This window comes from Musa acuminata, chromosome BXJ3-8 (genome assembly GCF_036884655.1).
Source record: "Musa acuminata AAA Group cultivar baxijiao chromosome BXJ3-8, Cavendish_Baxijiao_AAA, whole genome shotgun sequence".
Taxonomy (NCBI): domain Eukaryota; kingdom Viridiplantae; phylum Streptophyta; class Magnoliopsida; order Zingiberales; family Musaceae; genus Musa; species Musa acuminata.
In genome coordinates this window covers 48,732,614-48,750,056 of record NC_088356.1, presented here as the reverse complement: position 1 = coordinate 48,750,056, position 17,443 = coordinate 48,732,614, and the positions used below count along the sequence as shown (strand labels likewise).

At 41.6% G+C, this 17,443-nt stretch overlaps 1 protein-coding gene and 1 long non-coding RNA gene across 2 annotated transcripts; both read right to left on the bottom strand.

Annotated features, from left to right (window-relative positions):
- Nucleotides 1-1,000: 1,000 nt before the first annotated feature.
- Nucleotides 1,001-9,546, bottom strand: LOC135644252 (uncharacterized; the record flags this gene model as incomplete). The annotated part of the gene is made up of 3 exons (XM_065161726.1): nucleotides 1,001-1,504; nucleotides 3,023-3,241; nucleotides 9,361-9,546. Coding segments are annotated over 3 exons (831 nt in total), but the record flags the coding sequence as incomplete, so codon positions are not given.
- A 1,152-nt stretch (nucleotides 9,547-10,698) lies between these two features.
- On the bottom strand, nucleotides 10,699-16,048 carry LOC135644403 (uncharacterized). The gene is made up of 3 exons (XR_010498466.1): nucleotides 15,685-16,048; nucleotides 14,857-15,322; nucleotides 10,699-13,748 (listed from the first exon to the last, which is right to left on the bottom strand). It is a non-coding gene; the product is annotated as an uncharacterized LOC135644403 (long non-coding RNA).
- Nucleotides 16,049-17,443: the final 1,395 nt, after the last annotated feature.

Here is a 17,443-nt window from a genome sequence, read left to right as displayed (position 1 = left end):
TACTTTCACTCGGATGGTGGGAAGATTAATATGCATGGCAAGCATTTGAGGTGTTCCAAGGTCAACCAGGATTGCTAGATGGATTAGGCAAGGCTCAAGATACAATTTCACCACCTGGCACTTTCATATTTGGATTTGAAAGTGGAATCTAGCCCCAAGTCCCACTAAGCACTGGAACTGAGATGAAGGAAGACAGAGTAGGGGACTACTACTCATTCCAAGTTTTTTCCCTATCTTTTGTGTTGTACCAAAATTTTAGCTCTAATCTTATCTACTAAATTTAAATGGCTTTGCCTTCTATTTCATGAAAAGAAAAATCTCATGAACATCCAACAGTAGTAATAACTTGAATTTTAATATGTTAAAGAACTTTCAAAATTCAAATGATTGCAAAAATAAAAAGCTAACTGCTAAGAAAAGACTAATTTTGTGGGGGGAAAACAAAAATAGAAGTGAATTACTAGCACTAATCAAAGTTAACTCCTGAAAAATGATAATTTGTATAGAAAACAACAAAAACTGCTGCAAATAATACAAACCTATATCTCCAAGAGATCCATATATTGAATCATCAACACCAGGAAACCCCTAAAAAAAGACAAAAAAGAAAGAAAAAAATAGCAGATTTATATTTGTAACAGGATTATATGAAAGAACAGAAAGATTATCTTCAAGAGATTAACTAGCAGAAGAAGAATTTAATCTGAAGAACAGGATTTCTGTTAACAAGCCATGCATATACCTCAGCACCATGAAGATCAATTCCAACTTGAAGGTTATTAAGGTCTGCTTGTACTGATGGGCTGCATGACATATCAGCTCCCAGGTAGTCAGAAATGGCTAGACTGTAGCTGTTCATAATCATATATAGACTGACCACTGTCACTTCAAACAACTTTTATGTGTATAAATAAGCGTCTAACATGAAACGTTTGATGCTTCTTTTGCTTATTTTGGAGAAATGCTTACAGCAAACTTACCAAGAGGTGCACTTCTTGAGTTCCTCAAAAACTAAATAACCGATGAGGTTACTATAAATGGCATCAGAGAATACCAATTTTAACTCCAGATATAAGTGCTAAATAGAGACGAAACAACTGCTTTCCAACTGCTGTCTTGCTCTCTTTCGAGTTAGAAAACGCTCTCTTGCTGAAGCCAATGCATCATCACCTCTCGTGTAACGTTCAGTTGATTGATCCACAGCTGCCAATTTATCACCATCATCGTAATCTTTTACAGTTACATCTGATGTTGTTAACTCTGCAGCATGTTCAAAGTTGTTCTGTGTATGACTAGAAGTCTTGGCTTGAGTATCAACTTTCTCTATATCCCGAGTATAATCTGTCTGTGCATTCTTCTCAGTAGGGCCATGTTTAGGTACCACTGAAGTGCCTCCGGGTGGCTTTTGTTCCTTCCGTTTTGTGGCATCTTCTGACTGAGCACCAAAAGCTACATTCTCACCGAGCCCAAAGTAAAAATCGCTCAAGTCACTCTTCTTGGTTACCTACATGAAGCAGTCATGTCGGTTACATTAACTGATTAAAGAAACGAAATGGCTGCTGCATAATGAAATTTAATGACCATGATAACCAACTAAAAAAGTAAAAGCATCGAAGAGAAGTGTGATCACTCCTGAGAAATAATGAAATTGCTAGTCCCACTTAATTGCATCATAAAACAACTTATCACTCAAATACTAGTCAAATTTAAATTGCATCATTGCTGAAAGCAGCCATTTGAATTGGATTCGACATACAATAACTAGAAGCCTTCACTCATAATGGATCTTCTTGCACTATGGTTGATAACATAAAAGAAAATTCACATTAAGTTTCGGAACATTAAACATGCGTATTGTCACCAGAAGGACCAATCTTACTGGCTAAGCGTAAAAAAATTATGGTGCTCCATGTTTCACAATAACATGAGAACCATCATAAGTCTTGTCCTCTCCGAAGTCTTGCCCTAACTGATGTTAAAGACATGAACCATGCTGATCATAAGTTAGCCAAGTTGTCAAATCCACTCAAACCCTCAAGACACCTCACTGTGCTTCATAATTTGGAGATTATAGTTTATAAGACTACAAGTGTCACATATCTTAACACGATGTGATCTGATAGCCTATCTGACTAAACTGGGTATGAATCAAACCCTTAACCAAAACTATCCAAATTCTGATCTGATCAAGGTTTTAAAAATCGAGATGACGGTCAAGACTGGTAAACAAGAAGGGGATAATAATGCAACAATTGGTTGGGACAATATGGTTGGAGTATTGGACAAAGATGATGATAGGATAAGGTCACAGAAAAATTAAAATCAATACAAAAACCAAAATCAGATAAATTCAATTTTTATGGAAAAAATCAAAATTACCACCAAGCTTATATTAATAAATGACTAAGATGTGAACCTTGAATACAATAATTTTACGAAGGTCTCATTCCATGTGGCCAACACCAAATAGCATCTAATACTTGATAGCTAATATTACAATTCATCAATTAGCTAATAGATAAATTCAATAATTATGCTCACAAATGAAATACTCCCGAAGGCGAAATATACACTTAATAACTTTCATCACTATAAATCTACAAAAGTTATCGAAAGTATTTCTATCTGATGTTAATACCAAAAGGATTTAAATTTAACAAAAGAAGATGACACAATTATGTACAACAGGACTCCAAATTAGAAGCACATTCAAACAATAAATTGATAAGTTATAATAAAAGCATTACCATGTTTCATGACCCCGACAAACTCATGGTTTTGACTTCTTAAAAAAGTCCAGATAAACATCCAAAAGGCAATTGCTGATGAGCTGATTCTACAACAATGAAGTGATTTTAAGCTTTTATTCTTCCACCAGAGAAAAACAAAATCAATTGTCGAATACACCACATTTTGTTGAACAGTGGATGTTTTTTATGCACAAAAGGTTGCATAAATCACATTACATATGCAACAAGAAAAATAAAGCAAAGCAGCAAAAAGAAAGATATGAGCCACTTACATCATCTCTTTCTTCACGAATTTGGCGCAGCCTCTCTTCGTCCAACCATTTTGCTTGTTCTGCTAGCTTTTTCTTGTAGGCACCGGTTACAAACTTTTCCTTATCTGCAAAAAGGTGATCATCCTTGCTCCTCTCTTTTAGCAGCTTCCTCTCATATACAATTTCATGTTCCCGCTCACGTTGTTTTGCTTTCTCCATAAGTGTTTCTATATACTTTGACTGCAACCAAGATCAAACACAGACATAAAATTTTTAACTTGCATTCTTAATCGTTAAGCACTCAAAAAATAAGGTCGATCCTCTCCCACAATTTAGGTTTAATACAAAAAGGATGCCGCCGAAAAAGAACTGCCGAATTAGGATTTTTGAATTCACATCATACTTGAACAAAGCACAATTGAAAATTAAAATGCTAATTATTGTGCCAAAGCATACATACAAAGTCCACAAAGCTTTACTTTGTATCCTATTATTGATCTGAATTTCAACCAAAATATAATTCAATACTCTTTGTACGAGAGATCGACTAACTTGAAAAAGAAAAAAAAACTGGAAAAGGTATCCCATGTTTATTTCAAGAGAGGAATGGAGAAGATACGATAAATAATCACCGTCACACCTGCCCCACCCTGAACACGAGGGAAAACCAATTTCAAAAAGAGTAATAAGGTGAGTTCGTTTTGTAGAGTATCCAACTTTGGGTACATATCTACTGGTTTTCTTCTTTTGAGAAATATTCTTGAAGCCCAATTATCACCGCCATAGTCTCATCTAAAAGATTACTTCTTTCAATTTGATCATTCGAAATGACCATAAAAGAAGAGCATAAAGGGGTCTCACATATGATCGAAACGCAATTCCATGCAATAATTATGCTAATATTACAATTCATCAATTAGCTAATAGATAAATTCAATAATTATGCTCACAAATGCAATACTCCCGAAGGCGAAATATACACTTAATAATTTTCATCACTATAAATCTACAAAAGTTATCGAAAGTATTTCTATCTGATGTTAATACCAAAAGGATTTAAATTTAACAAAAGAAGATGACACAAGTATGTACAACAGGACTCCAAATTGGAAGCACATTCAAACAATAAATTGATAAGTTCTAATAAAAGTATTACCATGCAAGGATTGACTTACCGAATCGTACCGCCCGGTACGAGCGGTACGTACCGGTCCGATATGTGACCGGTACGCGGATCGCCCGCTCCCGGGCGGTACACCCAAAAAACCTAATATCGGGCGGTAACGATTGAAATTTCGACCGTTACCGCCCGGTACCACTCGGTAACGGTCGATTTCGACCGGTACCACTCGGTAACGGTCGATTTCGACCGGTACCACTCGGTAACGGTCGATTTCGACCGGTACCACTCGGTAACGGTCAAAATCGACCGTTACCACACTATAGCAGTGCTACAGTGCTCCAACGGTAAAATTGACCGTTGGAGCCCTTTCTCCTCCTATTTAAACCAATCTTCTCTCCCCTATTTCATTATACTTTCTTAAACTCTCTCTCAAACTTTTCTTTTCTCTCCTAAACTTTTTAAAATAACGATTTGTGAATTCAATTGAGGCTAATTTGGGAAGATTAAGAGGAAGAACTTTCTAATCAAGAGGTATGTATTCGTTTTCTTTAATTAGAGAGTAATTAAGATATTTAAGATTATGGTTAGTATTTTTCATGCATAGTAAATATTGAATAATATTTATCATAGTAAAATAAGTTTAATTAAATTTTATTAAAATTATTTAATGCTGCGATTAGTTATTTTAATGATGATTAAAACGAAATTTATTTGATTTTATATCAATTTAATGTCTTTAATACCTATTAAGGTATTTGTCATGTTTATAGTGGTGAAAGAGAAGTAATTAGTGAAAAATTAACTATATTAATCGTATAATTAGTGTAGATAAATGATAATTATCATAATTTGAATCATATTGGATTAAAATTACATATTTAATGTTTCTTTTATGTATTTAACATATATATGATGGTAAAATAAGTTTAATTATAATTTATTAAAGTTATTTAATACTGTAATTAGTCATTTTAACGATGATTTAATCAAAATTTATTTGATTTTATGTGAATCTAATATCTTTAATATCTATTAGGGTGTTTACCATGTTTATAGTGTTGAAAGAGAAGTAATTAGTGAAAAATTAACTATGTTAATCGCGTAATTAGTGTATCTAATGATGTTAATACTTATTTTATACATGTAACATATTTATGATAATAAAATATAATTAGTTATGTTTTAATAAAATTACTTAATGTTGTGATTAGTGATTTATGATCGATATTTGGTCAATTTAATATGTTTATACTTTATAGTTTATTTGATTTAAATTTGATAGGATCATGGCACCAAAGGAACAGCCACATGATGATGCATGGGTTCATGCCCGTAAGCTTAGATGGAAACCGTCATCATTGGCAATGTATTTATTGTGACTACATTGGCAAAGGTGGAGGAATAACTCGAGTGAAAATGCATTTGGCTGGTGGGTATCCTGATGTTGCAAAATGCAAGAAAGTTTCAACGGAGATCCGTAAATTATTTCAAAGCAAGCTTAAACAAACAAAGGAAGATACATTAAAAAAGAAGGCAAGAGTTGAGGAAGAATATCATAGGGCTACACAGGAACCGGTTTATGGTCAGTACGAGGGTTGCGGCGATGAAGTCGACCCGGATCTCACAGCTGGGATTCGTGCATCATTGGAGCATCAGTATACGGTCGATGAAGCAATGAGGCATCGATGACCTGACTCACAATTTGAGCATGGCACTGGTAGTGGAATCCAGAGGTCAACCAGCATGAGGCAACCAACTGCTCCTTCTCAGCTAGGCCAAACTAGTAGCATGAGATATGGTGGACTCCGTGGTTTTATGAGAGGTCTTGGCAGGAGGTCCGCACCAGATATTGTTGATATTGATCCGCAAGCCTATCCCCCACAAACAGCAAAACAGACACGGATTGACGATGCATACACAAAAGAAAAAAAACGGGATATTGGGAAGGCAATCTCAAAATGGTTTAACTTTCATAGGATTCCAGCCAACACAGCCAAAGGTCCATATTATCAGAGCATGATCTCCTCTATTCAAAAGTCTGGCACGGGGATCCAACCTCCAACACCAAAGGAGATTCACGGCGTGTACTTAGATAAGGAGGTGGCAGAAATAAATGATTGGATCAAATCCTTCAAGAGGCAATGGGAAGAATATGGGGTGACATTGATGTGTGACAGTTGGACAGGACCAACAAGAATGAGTATCATCAACTTTCTTGTTTATTGCAATAGAAGAGTGGTGTTTCATAAGTCCGTTAATGCTTCTGAAAAGATCCAAGATGCAAACTACATTGAGAGCTTGATGGACACTATGGTAGAGGAGATTGGACCACAGTATGTTGTACAAATAATAACCGACAATGGAGCGAATTTCAAAAAGGCCGGTTTGCAATTGATGGAAAAAAGAAAAACTTTGTTTTGGACTCCATGTGCAGCTCATTGCATAGATCTAATGTTGAAGGATATTGGTGAGTTGGATGCGGTCAAAAAATGTGTAGCTCGAGCACAATCAATTACAAAATTTATATATAATCATCATTGGGTCCACGCATTAATGCAAAAGTATGTAAATGGTGAGGTACTTCGACCTGGAATTACTCGGTTTGCTACCAATTTTATTGCATTAAAGTCATTACAGCAAAAAAGGCAAGGCTTGAAGGCAATGGCTAGCTCACAAGAGTGGTCTGAATCCATATATTCAAAATTGAGTGATGGAAAGAAGATAGAAAAGACCATTCTTTCCTCTAGATTTTGGGATACTATAGCAGAAATCATAAAAGGTGTGGAACCACTTTATATTGTCCTCCGTAAGGTCGATATGGACAAGCGTCCACAAATGGTGTATCTTAAATATATATTGATTTCAGCGAGAGAGGAGGTCAGGAAAGCATTCAAAGATGATTTTAAGGCCGACCAATATGTACGAATCATTGATCGTCGGACCAATGTTCATATGGATCAAGATATCCATAATGCAGGGAAATTCATATTCAGAATAATTTAATTTATTATTATTTAGATAATAAAAAATCATACTAACAAAATTATGTTTTGCAGCGTATTATCTAAACCCAGCAATTCAATATTGATATGCTCTCGGAACGCAAAATAATTTCCTAACGACATTACCAAATGTTATATATCGGCTCTTGCCAAACACTACCGAGGCAACCGATGCTCTTATGGAGGGTCGATTATTTCGAGAAACAATTGGTTCATTCTCCGACGTTGTAGTTGTATCGTGCCGTTACACTATGGATCCTGGTGAGAAAAAGTTATGCATATTGATTATCAATTATATTTAATGTTGATTATTTGTTATGCTAATAAAATCTTATTTATATCTTTTTGCAGTCGAGTGGTGGCTACAATTTGGAGACGATGCACCACATTTAAGGAAGGTTGTCGTTCGTATACTTTCACAGACAACAACATCTAGTGGTTGCGAACGTAATTGGTCAACGTTTGCATTGATTCATACGAAGGTCCGCAACAGACTCTCCTACAGACGGTTAGAGAAACTAGTATATGTCCATTATAACATGCGGCTAAAATTGCGATGTGCTGAGTTGGATAAGGAGCCAGAGGAACCAGAAATTGATCCCATTGACCTCCAATTCTACAACGAAGATTCAGAGCCAATGTTAGATTGGGTTGAAGCAGCAGAGAACCAAGAGGATCCTCTACTTGATGAGGCGGGAGATCCTCAGCGTCCTTCGCGTTTTATCACCGAGGCAATAGAAGAAGAAGAAGAAGCACAACCCCAACAGGTGGAAAATCCCCCTCGATTACAACATGGTATGAGTCAAACTGCTCGAGGAACTACCGATACCCAACGGTCACACTCGTCCGCCCAACGTGCAAAGGCAAAGGGGAAGGCAGTAGCATCAGTTGCATCGTTGGAAAGAATCGAGTCGGGCGATGAGACACCTTCACAATCACATTCTCTTTCTCGCTCGGTCTAAAGACATGACAGCAACACAGACAGCAGTGCCTCGACAGATGATGGCGGTGATGCCGGGCAGTCGTTGGTCTCGTTTACACAACTTGAGGGTGGTGAATGGACTGAGGAGCAATATTTTACACATGCCACTCAAGATTCAGATCATGGAACTCGACAAGGTACTGGTCAAGTTTATGCGCGGAAGGGGAAGGGGAAGGCAGTGGATGAATATGAACAAATGCGACAGAGCATACATGATATAGACACAGAAAGAGACTCATCGTATTCGCAGCAATCGTATTATGGAGAATCATATGGGCAACAACAGTATGGTGATAGTTGGTCATCCTTCTCTGAGCAACAGCATGATACAGAACAACATCAATATATGCCTCAAGAGCTGCCTCGGACAAATATGATTCATGACGATCAATCTACGATCATCACCACATTGATGCATCAATGGCATACGGTGTATCAATACACTATGTCATGAGATCAATTTCATGATTGGGTCCAACAAACGTATCATATTGATATGTATCGGATCGAGGACCCTGATCCACCACCCGTGGAGGCCCGTCGTTCGTTTTGGTGGTAGAATTAACAATCAGGTATATCTAGATATATGATTATTTAATTCATTTGAATTTTAGAGTTTATATTGTAACAAAATAGTCTAACAATTCAACTAATTTTTCTGTAGATATTTCAATCTATAACGAGCTGAAATACGAACCTCGAACAAGACTACCTCAAAACCCGAAAAAGATATGTGATGTTATTCTTACCTAATTTACATTGATTTTGCCAAACTTATACTATTACTATATTTATTTGTAACTTGAAAACCCTATCCTAACTTTTTTTTTAATTTTCAGGTATTTTCGGAGGGTTAAAACGGTGAAATCAGGTGTACCGCTCGGTACACCTCGGTATACTGGTCGGTACACCCGTACCGTACCGTACCGAGCGTGGGTCGAAACGCCGGTACGGTACGGTACGGCGAACCTTGTTACCATGTTTCATGACCCCGACAAACTCATAGTTTTGGCTTCTCAAAAAAGTCCAGATAAACATACAAAAGGCAATTGCTGATGAGCTGATTCTACAACAATGAAGTGATTTTAAGCTTTTATTCTTCCACCAGAGAAAAACAAAATCAATTGTCGAATACACCATATTTTATTGGACAGTGGATGTTTTTTATGCACAAAAGGTTGCATAAATCACATTACATATGCAACAAGAAAAATAAAGCAAAGCAGCAAAAAGAAAGATATGAGCCACTTACATTATCTCTTTCTTCACGAATTTGGCGCAGCCTCTCTTCATCCAACCATTTTTCTTGTTCTGCTATCTTTTTCTTGTAGGCACCGGTTACAAACTTTTCCTTATCTGTAAAAAGGTGATCATCCTTGCTCCTCTCTTTCAGTAGCTTCCTCTCATATACAATTTCATGTTCCCCCTCACTGTCACGACCTTAGCTGGTTTTGCCTAAGGCGTGCGGCACCCTCGCGCGTCCGTCCGCAAAGGTCAGCCTCCCCGAAGCCTCCCATTGTCCCTTAGGACCAACAAAAGAGAGAACGGGTTAAAGAGAACGCCTCAATCGGGATCCACAAGCAAACATGTCCGAAAAACACTTCATAGACAATGCAAATTACAAACAGACTTTACAAGCTCTGAATAGTTACACAACAAAGGGTAAAATGGTCCATTACAGACCGAAAAGCTCTCGCATGTGTCCACATGACACAACCTTTATTTACAAGCCTAAAGAGACCACCAACCTAACTAACATGGGACTATTTAGCCTTCGGCCGCCCCTCTACCTGCTGTACAAGGCATGAACATGCCAAAAGACAACGGACAGACATAAGCATTACATCCAACATCTTGTTTAGAAGTTTGTCCGTTACATTCTCCCCCACTTATCCCTTCGACGTCCTCGTCGAAGCCTTTGTGAACACTGCAACTCTTCGCCTTTGCTGAGTCTTCGATCTTCTGCTCCAGCTGCAATGCGCCTCCTGGCTCCCAGCTGCTCTCCGCTGCTGTTTCTGAGTAGTCGAACCTTTGATCCGCCATGCTGCTTCAACTCGCCAATGACTCTGACTCTGGTGTGGGGTTGGCTGAGTTGTATTGATCCTCGTTGATTTCTGCGGATCCACCAAATGAAGGAAAAGACCATCCTTACTGCGCCAGTCTCTCAAAATTTCCACATGCTGCTTGAACTGGGTGGATGCTTGTTGGAGCTTTAACGAGCATCGCCTCGCAAACTTCTGAAGTTTTAGGTCCTTCCTCCACAAAATCTGCTCATGACTCTTCTTTCAGTTAGTTGTCATATCCAAGTAGGTTCGCATCACTTCCGCTTTCGATTGACATTTCGTTGGGAAATGAGGCGGACAATCTACTCTCAGTAGCACTAATCACCGTTGGTGAGGATTTGACAACTATTGTCTTCCATTATCTTCGAAGGGTCTTTGAACTTGTGCAGCGCTCCTCTGCTGGATAGATAAGAGAATTGGGGTACTCAGTTTCGCCCATTCTCTTAAGAGTTGAGAAGGCAAAAGTTACTTGACTTCGCCCGCCTCCTCGAGGTTGTACTTCATGCATCGAGCTGGTTACTGGCCTTCGCCTGCTCTTTGCTCACACTTCTGAAGCACTTGAAGTGTTTGCACTCCTTGCGTTGAGTTAGCTACTGTGATTCACCTTCTCAATGCCATCGAACTTCTGGAATGCGGGAAGTTTTCACCCCAACTTGGAGTAATTCTCTGATAGATGAGGTCGCCTCTGGGATTGTACCGTCTTCTCCATCAACCCTGCCGCCTACTCCACTGAGTAGCAAAGGTACAGCACCGCGTACTGTCTGCTTCGTTCCTTGGTCATGCACTCTTGCATGACCCGAAGTCCTTCACTTACGGCTATCTTGATGAGAAACTTGTTGACACCGGTCTTACGAAGTTTCTTGGCCTCTGCCCTTCAGCCTTGTCTCGGTATGGAGATTGCCTCTGCATGCTCCACCTCCTCGGCCCCTTTCACGACCAAGCGCTCTCCCTCCATGAGAGCAAGGGATCAATGACTTGCACGGAAGTCCCGCCTCTGCGGTACTATGGCGCTGCCATGCCCATGGCCCTATTATCCGTCGCCTCGCCTCTGTATCCCTTTTCTTCACAATCAGTAGAGATGTCTCCGTGGCACTCCTCTGAGTCCACCTCCATTCTAACTGATGCTTGATTTTGGGTAGCTAAGTCCCTCTGGACTCGTCGTCGCTTCCTCGCCCCTTTTCGACCCCCTGCTTCAACACCACTATGTTCTCCAAGTAGTCCGTTTGGTCGATGGAAAGATAGACTGCAACTCCCATGCATGGCCTCTGCCATCACGTTGTAGAGTTTGCACCGATTCTGTTCTCCTTAGCTTCCTTGGTAGCAACGTTCGCTTACTCGACCTTGTCCTCTGACTTGTCGGGCTCCCTTAAGCGAATATGAGCTCTGAAGCAATCCAACTCTCCAGCTGCTTCGATCATACCTCTGTATGATCAAGTCCCTCCCATGGAACTCACTGGTACTTGCATTCGAACTTTTCCCTTGGTGGAACACAGCCCCCATATGCTGATGACCAAGGCTTTCATCCGATGCAAAATTCGATGCACGCCCGAAAGACCCGCCTCTGCGGTACCATGGCCTTCACTCCTTGAATCCATAGCCCTTCTTGCCGTCGTGTTGTTCATCGAAGTGGAGCTTCCAGTAACTCCCGATCATACCTCCATATGATCTCATCCCTCACGGGACGCTGTCGTGTGTGTCGCATTGCCACGAACTGTTCCACCATGATCCGCTGCACCATGTCGCCTCCTGGTGACATCTCCATTGCATTCTGATCTTTGTGGACTAAACTCGAATTGTGAACCCTCCATGTGTGGCCTCTGCCAATACATCGCAGGGTCTCCTCCACCTTCGATTTTGTTCACTCCTTTGGCAATCGACCTTCATCCACCCACTCTTGGGTCACACCTAGATGAAGCACCACTCTAGAGCAGTCCGTCGCCTAGTAGCTCCCGAAGTCCACCGACTTCACTGTAGTTTATGCACCATTGTCTGGATCCTGGGCCTCTGCCCCTACCAGCACAATCTCCGCTGCGCACTGCTTCCTTCATGGCAACTTGAATGGCAACACTGTGGCATATTCTTCAAGAGTACCCGCCTCTGCGTCCTCTTGCCCCGTGCTAAGACCTTCTGAACCCAACTTCGCCTCCGCAAATTGAGTCGCCTTAGTTCCTCCATCAAATGCTCCTCCGAGATAAGGTGCATGTGCCCAGAAGCTCCCTTCATCTTTGGCACCATGCAAGATGAGTCCGCTCCGTCAGAATGAAGGACCCATGGAACAACATGATCCTACCCTTGCCTCTGCAAGAGTTCATGTCTTTGACCTCTGTCTAAGGAAAGCACTGTGCTTCTGCTCCATGTTCCAACTTCTCTGCTGGCTCCCTTCATGCGGCTTGGGTACTTCGCCAAGTTACACCCAAGTTGCTCCGCTCCTCGTTTTTGCATTGAGTCGATGGTGGCCCTCGCGCCCTCCATTCCACGGGTCAGCCCTCCCTTGAGTCCGATCTCCATATCGACTCTAAGTGTGCCTTCATTTAAGTTGCTTCAGGTCGCTCCCCCACTTGATCTCGCAATGCATCCACCAATGCATTCTCTCGAGCGAGATCATGCGACAACTCCTCGCCGCTTGCTCAGTCCATCGAGCTTCGTGAAGTTGTTGTTTGTGAGGTACTCCTCCTCAACATGTGAAGTCCGTCTCACATGATTCTCCCTCTGGAGTGCCGAGACTTATCCCTCCTAGATAACTGTCCCGTTGGAGCAACATCTCTCTTCGTTTCGGAGACCACCATCCCCTTGGACTACTCCGATCTGCTGAACAAACTGTGCAATGTCTTGCCTCCTGCAAACGCACTTGCTAGATTGCGCCTCCACGTCAATACAGCCACCGCCGCACCCCTCAAGGCCTAGCAACATGCTAAACTCGTTGCACACTTCAGCCTCCTCCGGACGTATCCTTTGCATGCCGAAGAGAAAGTTTCAATGCTCCATGGCGCCGAGTCTGGGTCGCCTTGGGATGGCCACGAACATTCCATCGTCCGCATACAAGCCCATGCATGAGTACCAAATTCTTCGAGTTAGCAATTCCCCTCACCTCTGTGAGCTTTGCATAACTCTTTTGGTCGTTGAACAACTCATTCCACCTTGGATGGTCTCATTCTTGCCAAGCGCCTCGCTTGCCTAGAGCACCATCAAGTATAGTTGTCAACGTTGAGCCGTAGCTCAAACTCAGCCATCCCAACCTTTGTGCGCTCCGCATTCTTCCAAGCTTGCCTGTTCTCGTGGTGCCTCTTGCGCGAAGGGTTGGCCATTCCTCAAAATGCCAATGTTAGATGCCCGCTCCTCTGAGCGACTCTTTTCCCTACATCTCCATGCCCGTTTTCCCTCAAACGGTCGCGCGTGTGCTGACTGCCCTCAACGCAGCCCCGCTAGGTCCCCCACGTTTGCATGTCAAGTGTTTCTATGAGTGCTTGTCCCGCTCTGATACCATAATGTCACGACCTTAGCTGGTTTTGCCTAAGGCGTGCGGCACCCTCGCGCGTCCGTCCGCAAAGGTCAGCCTCCCCGAAGCCTCCCATTGTCCCTTAGGACCAACAAAAGAGAGAACGGGTTAAAGAGAACGCCTCAATCGGGATCCACAAGCAAACATGTCCGAAAAACACTTCATAGACAATGCAAATTACAAACAGACTTTACAAGCTCTGAATAGTTGCACAACAAAGGGTAAAATGGTCCATTACAGACCGAAAAGCTCTCGCATGTGTCCACATGACACAACCTTTATTTACAAGCCTAAAGAGACCACCAACCCAACTAACATGGGACTATTTAGCCTTCGGTCGCCCCTCTACCTGCTGTACAAGACATGAACATGCCAAAAGACAACGGACAGACATAAGCATTACATCCAACATCTTGTTTAGAAGTTTGTCCGTTACATCACGTTGTTTTGCTTTCTCCATAAGTGTTTCTATATACTTTGACCGCAACCAAGATCAAACACAGACATAAAATTTTTAACTTGCATTCTTAATCGTTAAGCACTCATAAAATAAGGTCGATCCTCTCCCACAATTTAGGTTTAATACAAAAAGGATGCCGCCGAAAAAGAACTGCCGAATTAGGATTTTTGAATTCACATCATACTTGAACAAAGCACAATTGAAAATTAAAATGTTAATTATTGTGCCAAAGCAAACATACAAAGTCCACAAAGCTTTACTTTGTATTCTATTATTGATCTGAATTTCAACCAAAATATAATTCAATACTCTTTGTATGAGAGATCGACTAACTTGAAAAAAAAAAAAAAACTGGAAAAGGTATCCCATGTTTATTTCAAGAAAGGAATGGAGAAAATACGATAAATAATCACCGTCACACCTGCCCCACCCTAAACACAAGAGGGAAAACCAATTTCAAAAAGAGTAATAAGGTGAGTTCGTTTTGTAGTGTATCCAACTTTGGGTACATATCTACTGGTTTTCTTCCTCTGAGAAATATTCTTGAAGCCCAATTATCACCGTCATAGTCTCATCTAAAAGATTACTTCTTTCAATTTGATCATTCGAAATGACCATAAAAGAAGAGCATAAAGGGGTCTCACATAAGACCGAAACGTAATTTCATACGATCATCAGCGTAATCAAAATGATCATGTTTTCATCCAAACGTAGGCAAAAGTGAAGTACCTTTCTCTCCGTTCGATTCTGAACCTTGGGGCGCGCAATCTTCCCTTTCATCTCGTCGTAAACCCCGTCGTAGTCGAAGACCGAGGGATCCTCTTCCATTGCCTTTTTGTGTTGCTCCTCGATCGACCAAATTCCACCATCAATCAATCAACCCGTAAGTTAATTTACTCATCAATACCAGGAATAAGGAAACCATTTTAAAAAACCTTCCGGAGAGACTTGTTCTTGGACGCCTGTCGTGAGATTTCCCTCTCGATGTCATCCTCGTCGTCGCCGCCGCCGAAAGCGAAGGCAGGAAGGGAAGGGCGAGGAGGAGCTGGCTTCGAGGTCTTCTGCACCAGCGAAAATCGAAGCCGGAGTCCGTAATTCTTCATCCATCGCGCTCACCGGCTCTTCTTCCTCCCCTTCCTCACTCCTATTCGAGGTCCCAATGACCAGCTCCGAGCTCCTTTATAAGGATTGTATTCTGCACATATTCATAAACAGAAACATCCTATACAAACATTATAAATTCACGGACTAAAATCATCAAAACACGAAAGAAAAAAGAAATCCACAAAGCAACATATATGAACTTCTGGAAGTTCTTTCCGTACAAAATCTCGCCATTCCCTTTCACAGGGAATAACACTTTCTGTCATCCTTTTCGGAGAGAAGAGAAAAGACATCAATCCGAAATCCATCTAGACCACCACCAAGCACACATGATCGTGGGAGAAAAAAAGACCACATCAAAACCACAATGGTTCATGTGATCGGATCGGTGTTCTCTTCTTGAAACAAATTTTATCGAGAAGGTAGCAAAGCGACCGTAACAGAAGTGAGCACCTCGTAGGCAGCAGCAGCAAAAAGCGGAGAAGAAAAGCCCAATATCAGATCAGTAGGGGGATTAGGGCTCGGAGGGGTTCTTGATATGGATGGGTGTAAGGAAGAGGACGCGAAAGGAGTGACGGCGGAGGGATCGAGGATATGTGTGGCGGAGATCTCAGATCGCGAGACGACGTCAATTTATCGAGGCCCTCTGGGTTTGATTTCGCTCAGGTCCTCCCTATCTTCTCAATCGCTGCGAGTCTCGAAACCTTTGGACGGATCCTCCTAGTCTGTAATCGTTTCTGCTCAGATATCCTACACAGGCGGAGCTGTGTACTCTCAGACTCCACAAGAATTAATTGCATCAACGCCAGCCATATTGACCTGTTTAAAGCCTTTACCAAATATATATTTATATTTATATACACATGAATCATATATAACTTGACATTGTATATTTTATTGGAAGACAGCAAACATAATAGAATATATTATTGATAAATGATCATTGCTTGACACTTAATTAATTATCACCGATGTAGATGGGCATTAGATCTATGATGGACCATACAGGATTGTGCTTGTGTTAATATATTTTTGTACCAGGTTTTTCTATATTTTATGAGTCTTTTCTAGAAAATATCATTTTTGAATATTAAAAGGATTATATAACATAAAGCGAAGAAGATAATTAAGATTTTTTTTTTTTAAGGTTTTTGGAGTTGAAGTTAAGTCTGGCGATGAGTTGGCCGAATCAAGCTAGATTAGTGGAGGGTAGTTGGTCTGCACAATACCGCCGCAGGTGAGAGCTAAGTGATAGAGCAAATCCTTCTATATTAGAATTAGAAATCGGGTGAAGTGTGGATCTTAGTATAAATCGATTGAAGTTAGTTTTAATTAGGAGCACAAAATTGTCAATTCCCGGAATTTCGGGATCAGGCAGTTGCACCTCCTGACTGGGGCGGTTGCACCGCCTGGTAGAGCTCGAAGACTGAGCCTCTGGGCAATGCCACCTCTGTCAGGGGCGGTTGCACCTCTATGCCAGAGCTCGATGACCGAGCTCAGGCGGTTGCACCTCCTGATTGAGGCGGTTGCACCGCCTGACAGTGCTCGAAGACTGAGCTCAGGCGGTGCCACCTCCTGTCAGGAGAGGTTGCACCGCCCAGTCTCGCTTGGAGACTGAGCCCAGGCGGTGCCACATCCTGGCTGGGGCGGTTGCACCGCCTAGTCTCGCTGGGAGACTTAGCCCAAGCGGTGCCACCTTCTGGCTTGGACGGTTGCACCTCCCACAGCAATCAGGGTCTGAATGGGTTGATCCATTCGGCACAATTTAGGTTTTTTAGGGGCCCAATTGTCCCAAGATTAAGTTAATGGGATCACCTCCCATTTCCAACTTAATCATTGTGCTAACTACGATAATTCGTAAGACAATTTCTGCAACTTGCTTCGGTGCGTCAATCGCTTCTTCTGGCGAGCTTCCGGCGAACTTCCGTCGATCATCCGATGAACCCTCGGTGATGCTCCTGCGGACTTCCAGCAAACTCCTGGACTTGCGACGATCCACTTGGTGAGTTCCGACGAGCTTCTTTGGCAAGCTTATGGACTTCTCGGATTTGTTCCCCCATAACCTCCGACGACTGTCCGAACTTCCGTCGAACTCTCGAACTCCTAACGTGATCATTGTCTTGACTCCGGCGCAACTCCTGCTGCATGTCTTACTTTCATCGTAGTTAATCCTGCACATGTAAACAAAAGCTTCGATCGAGACAATTAATCC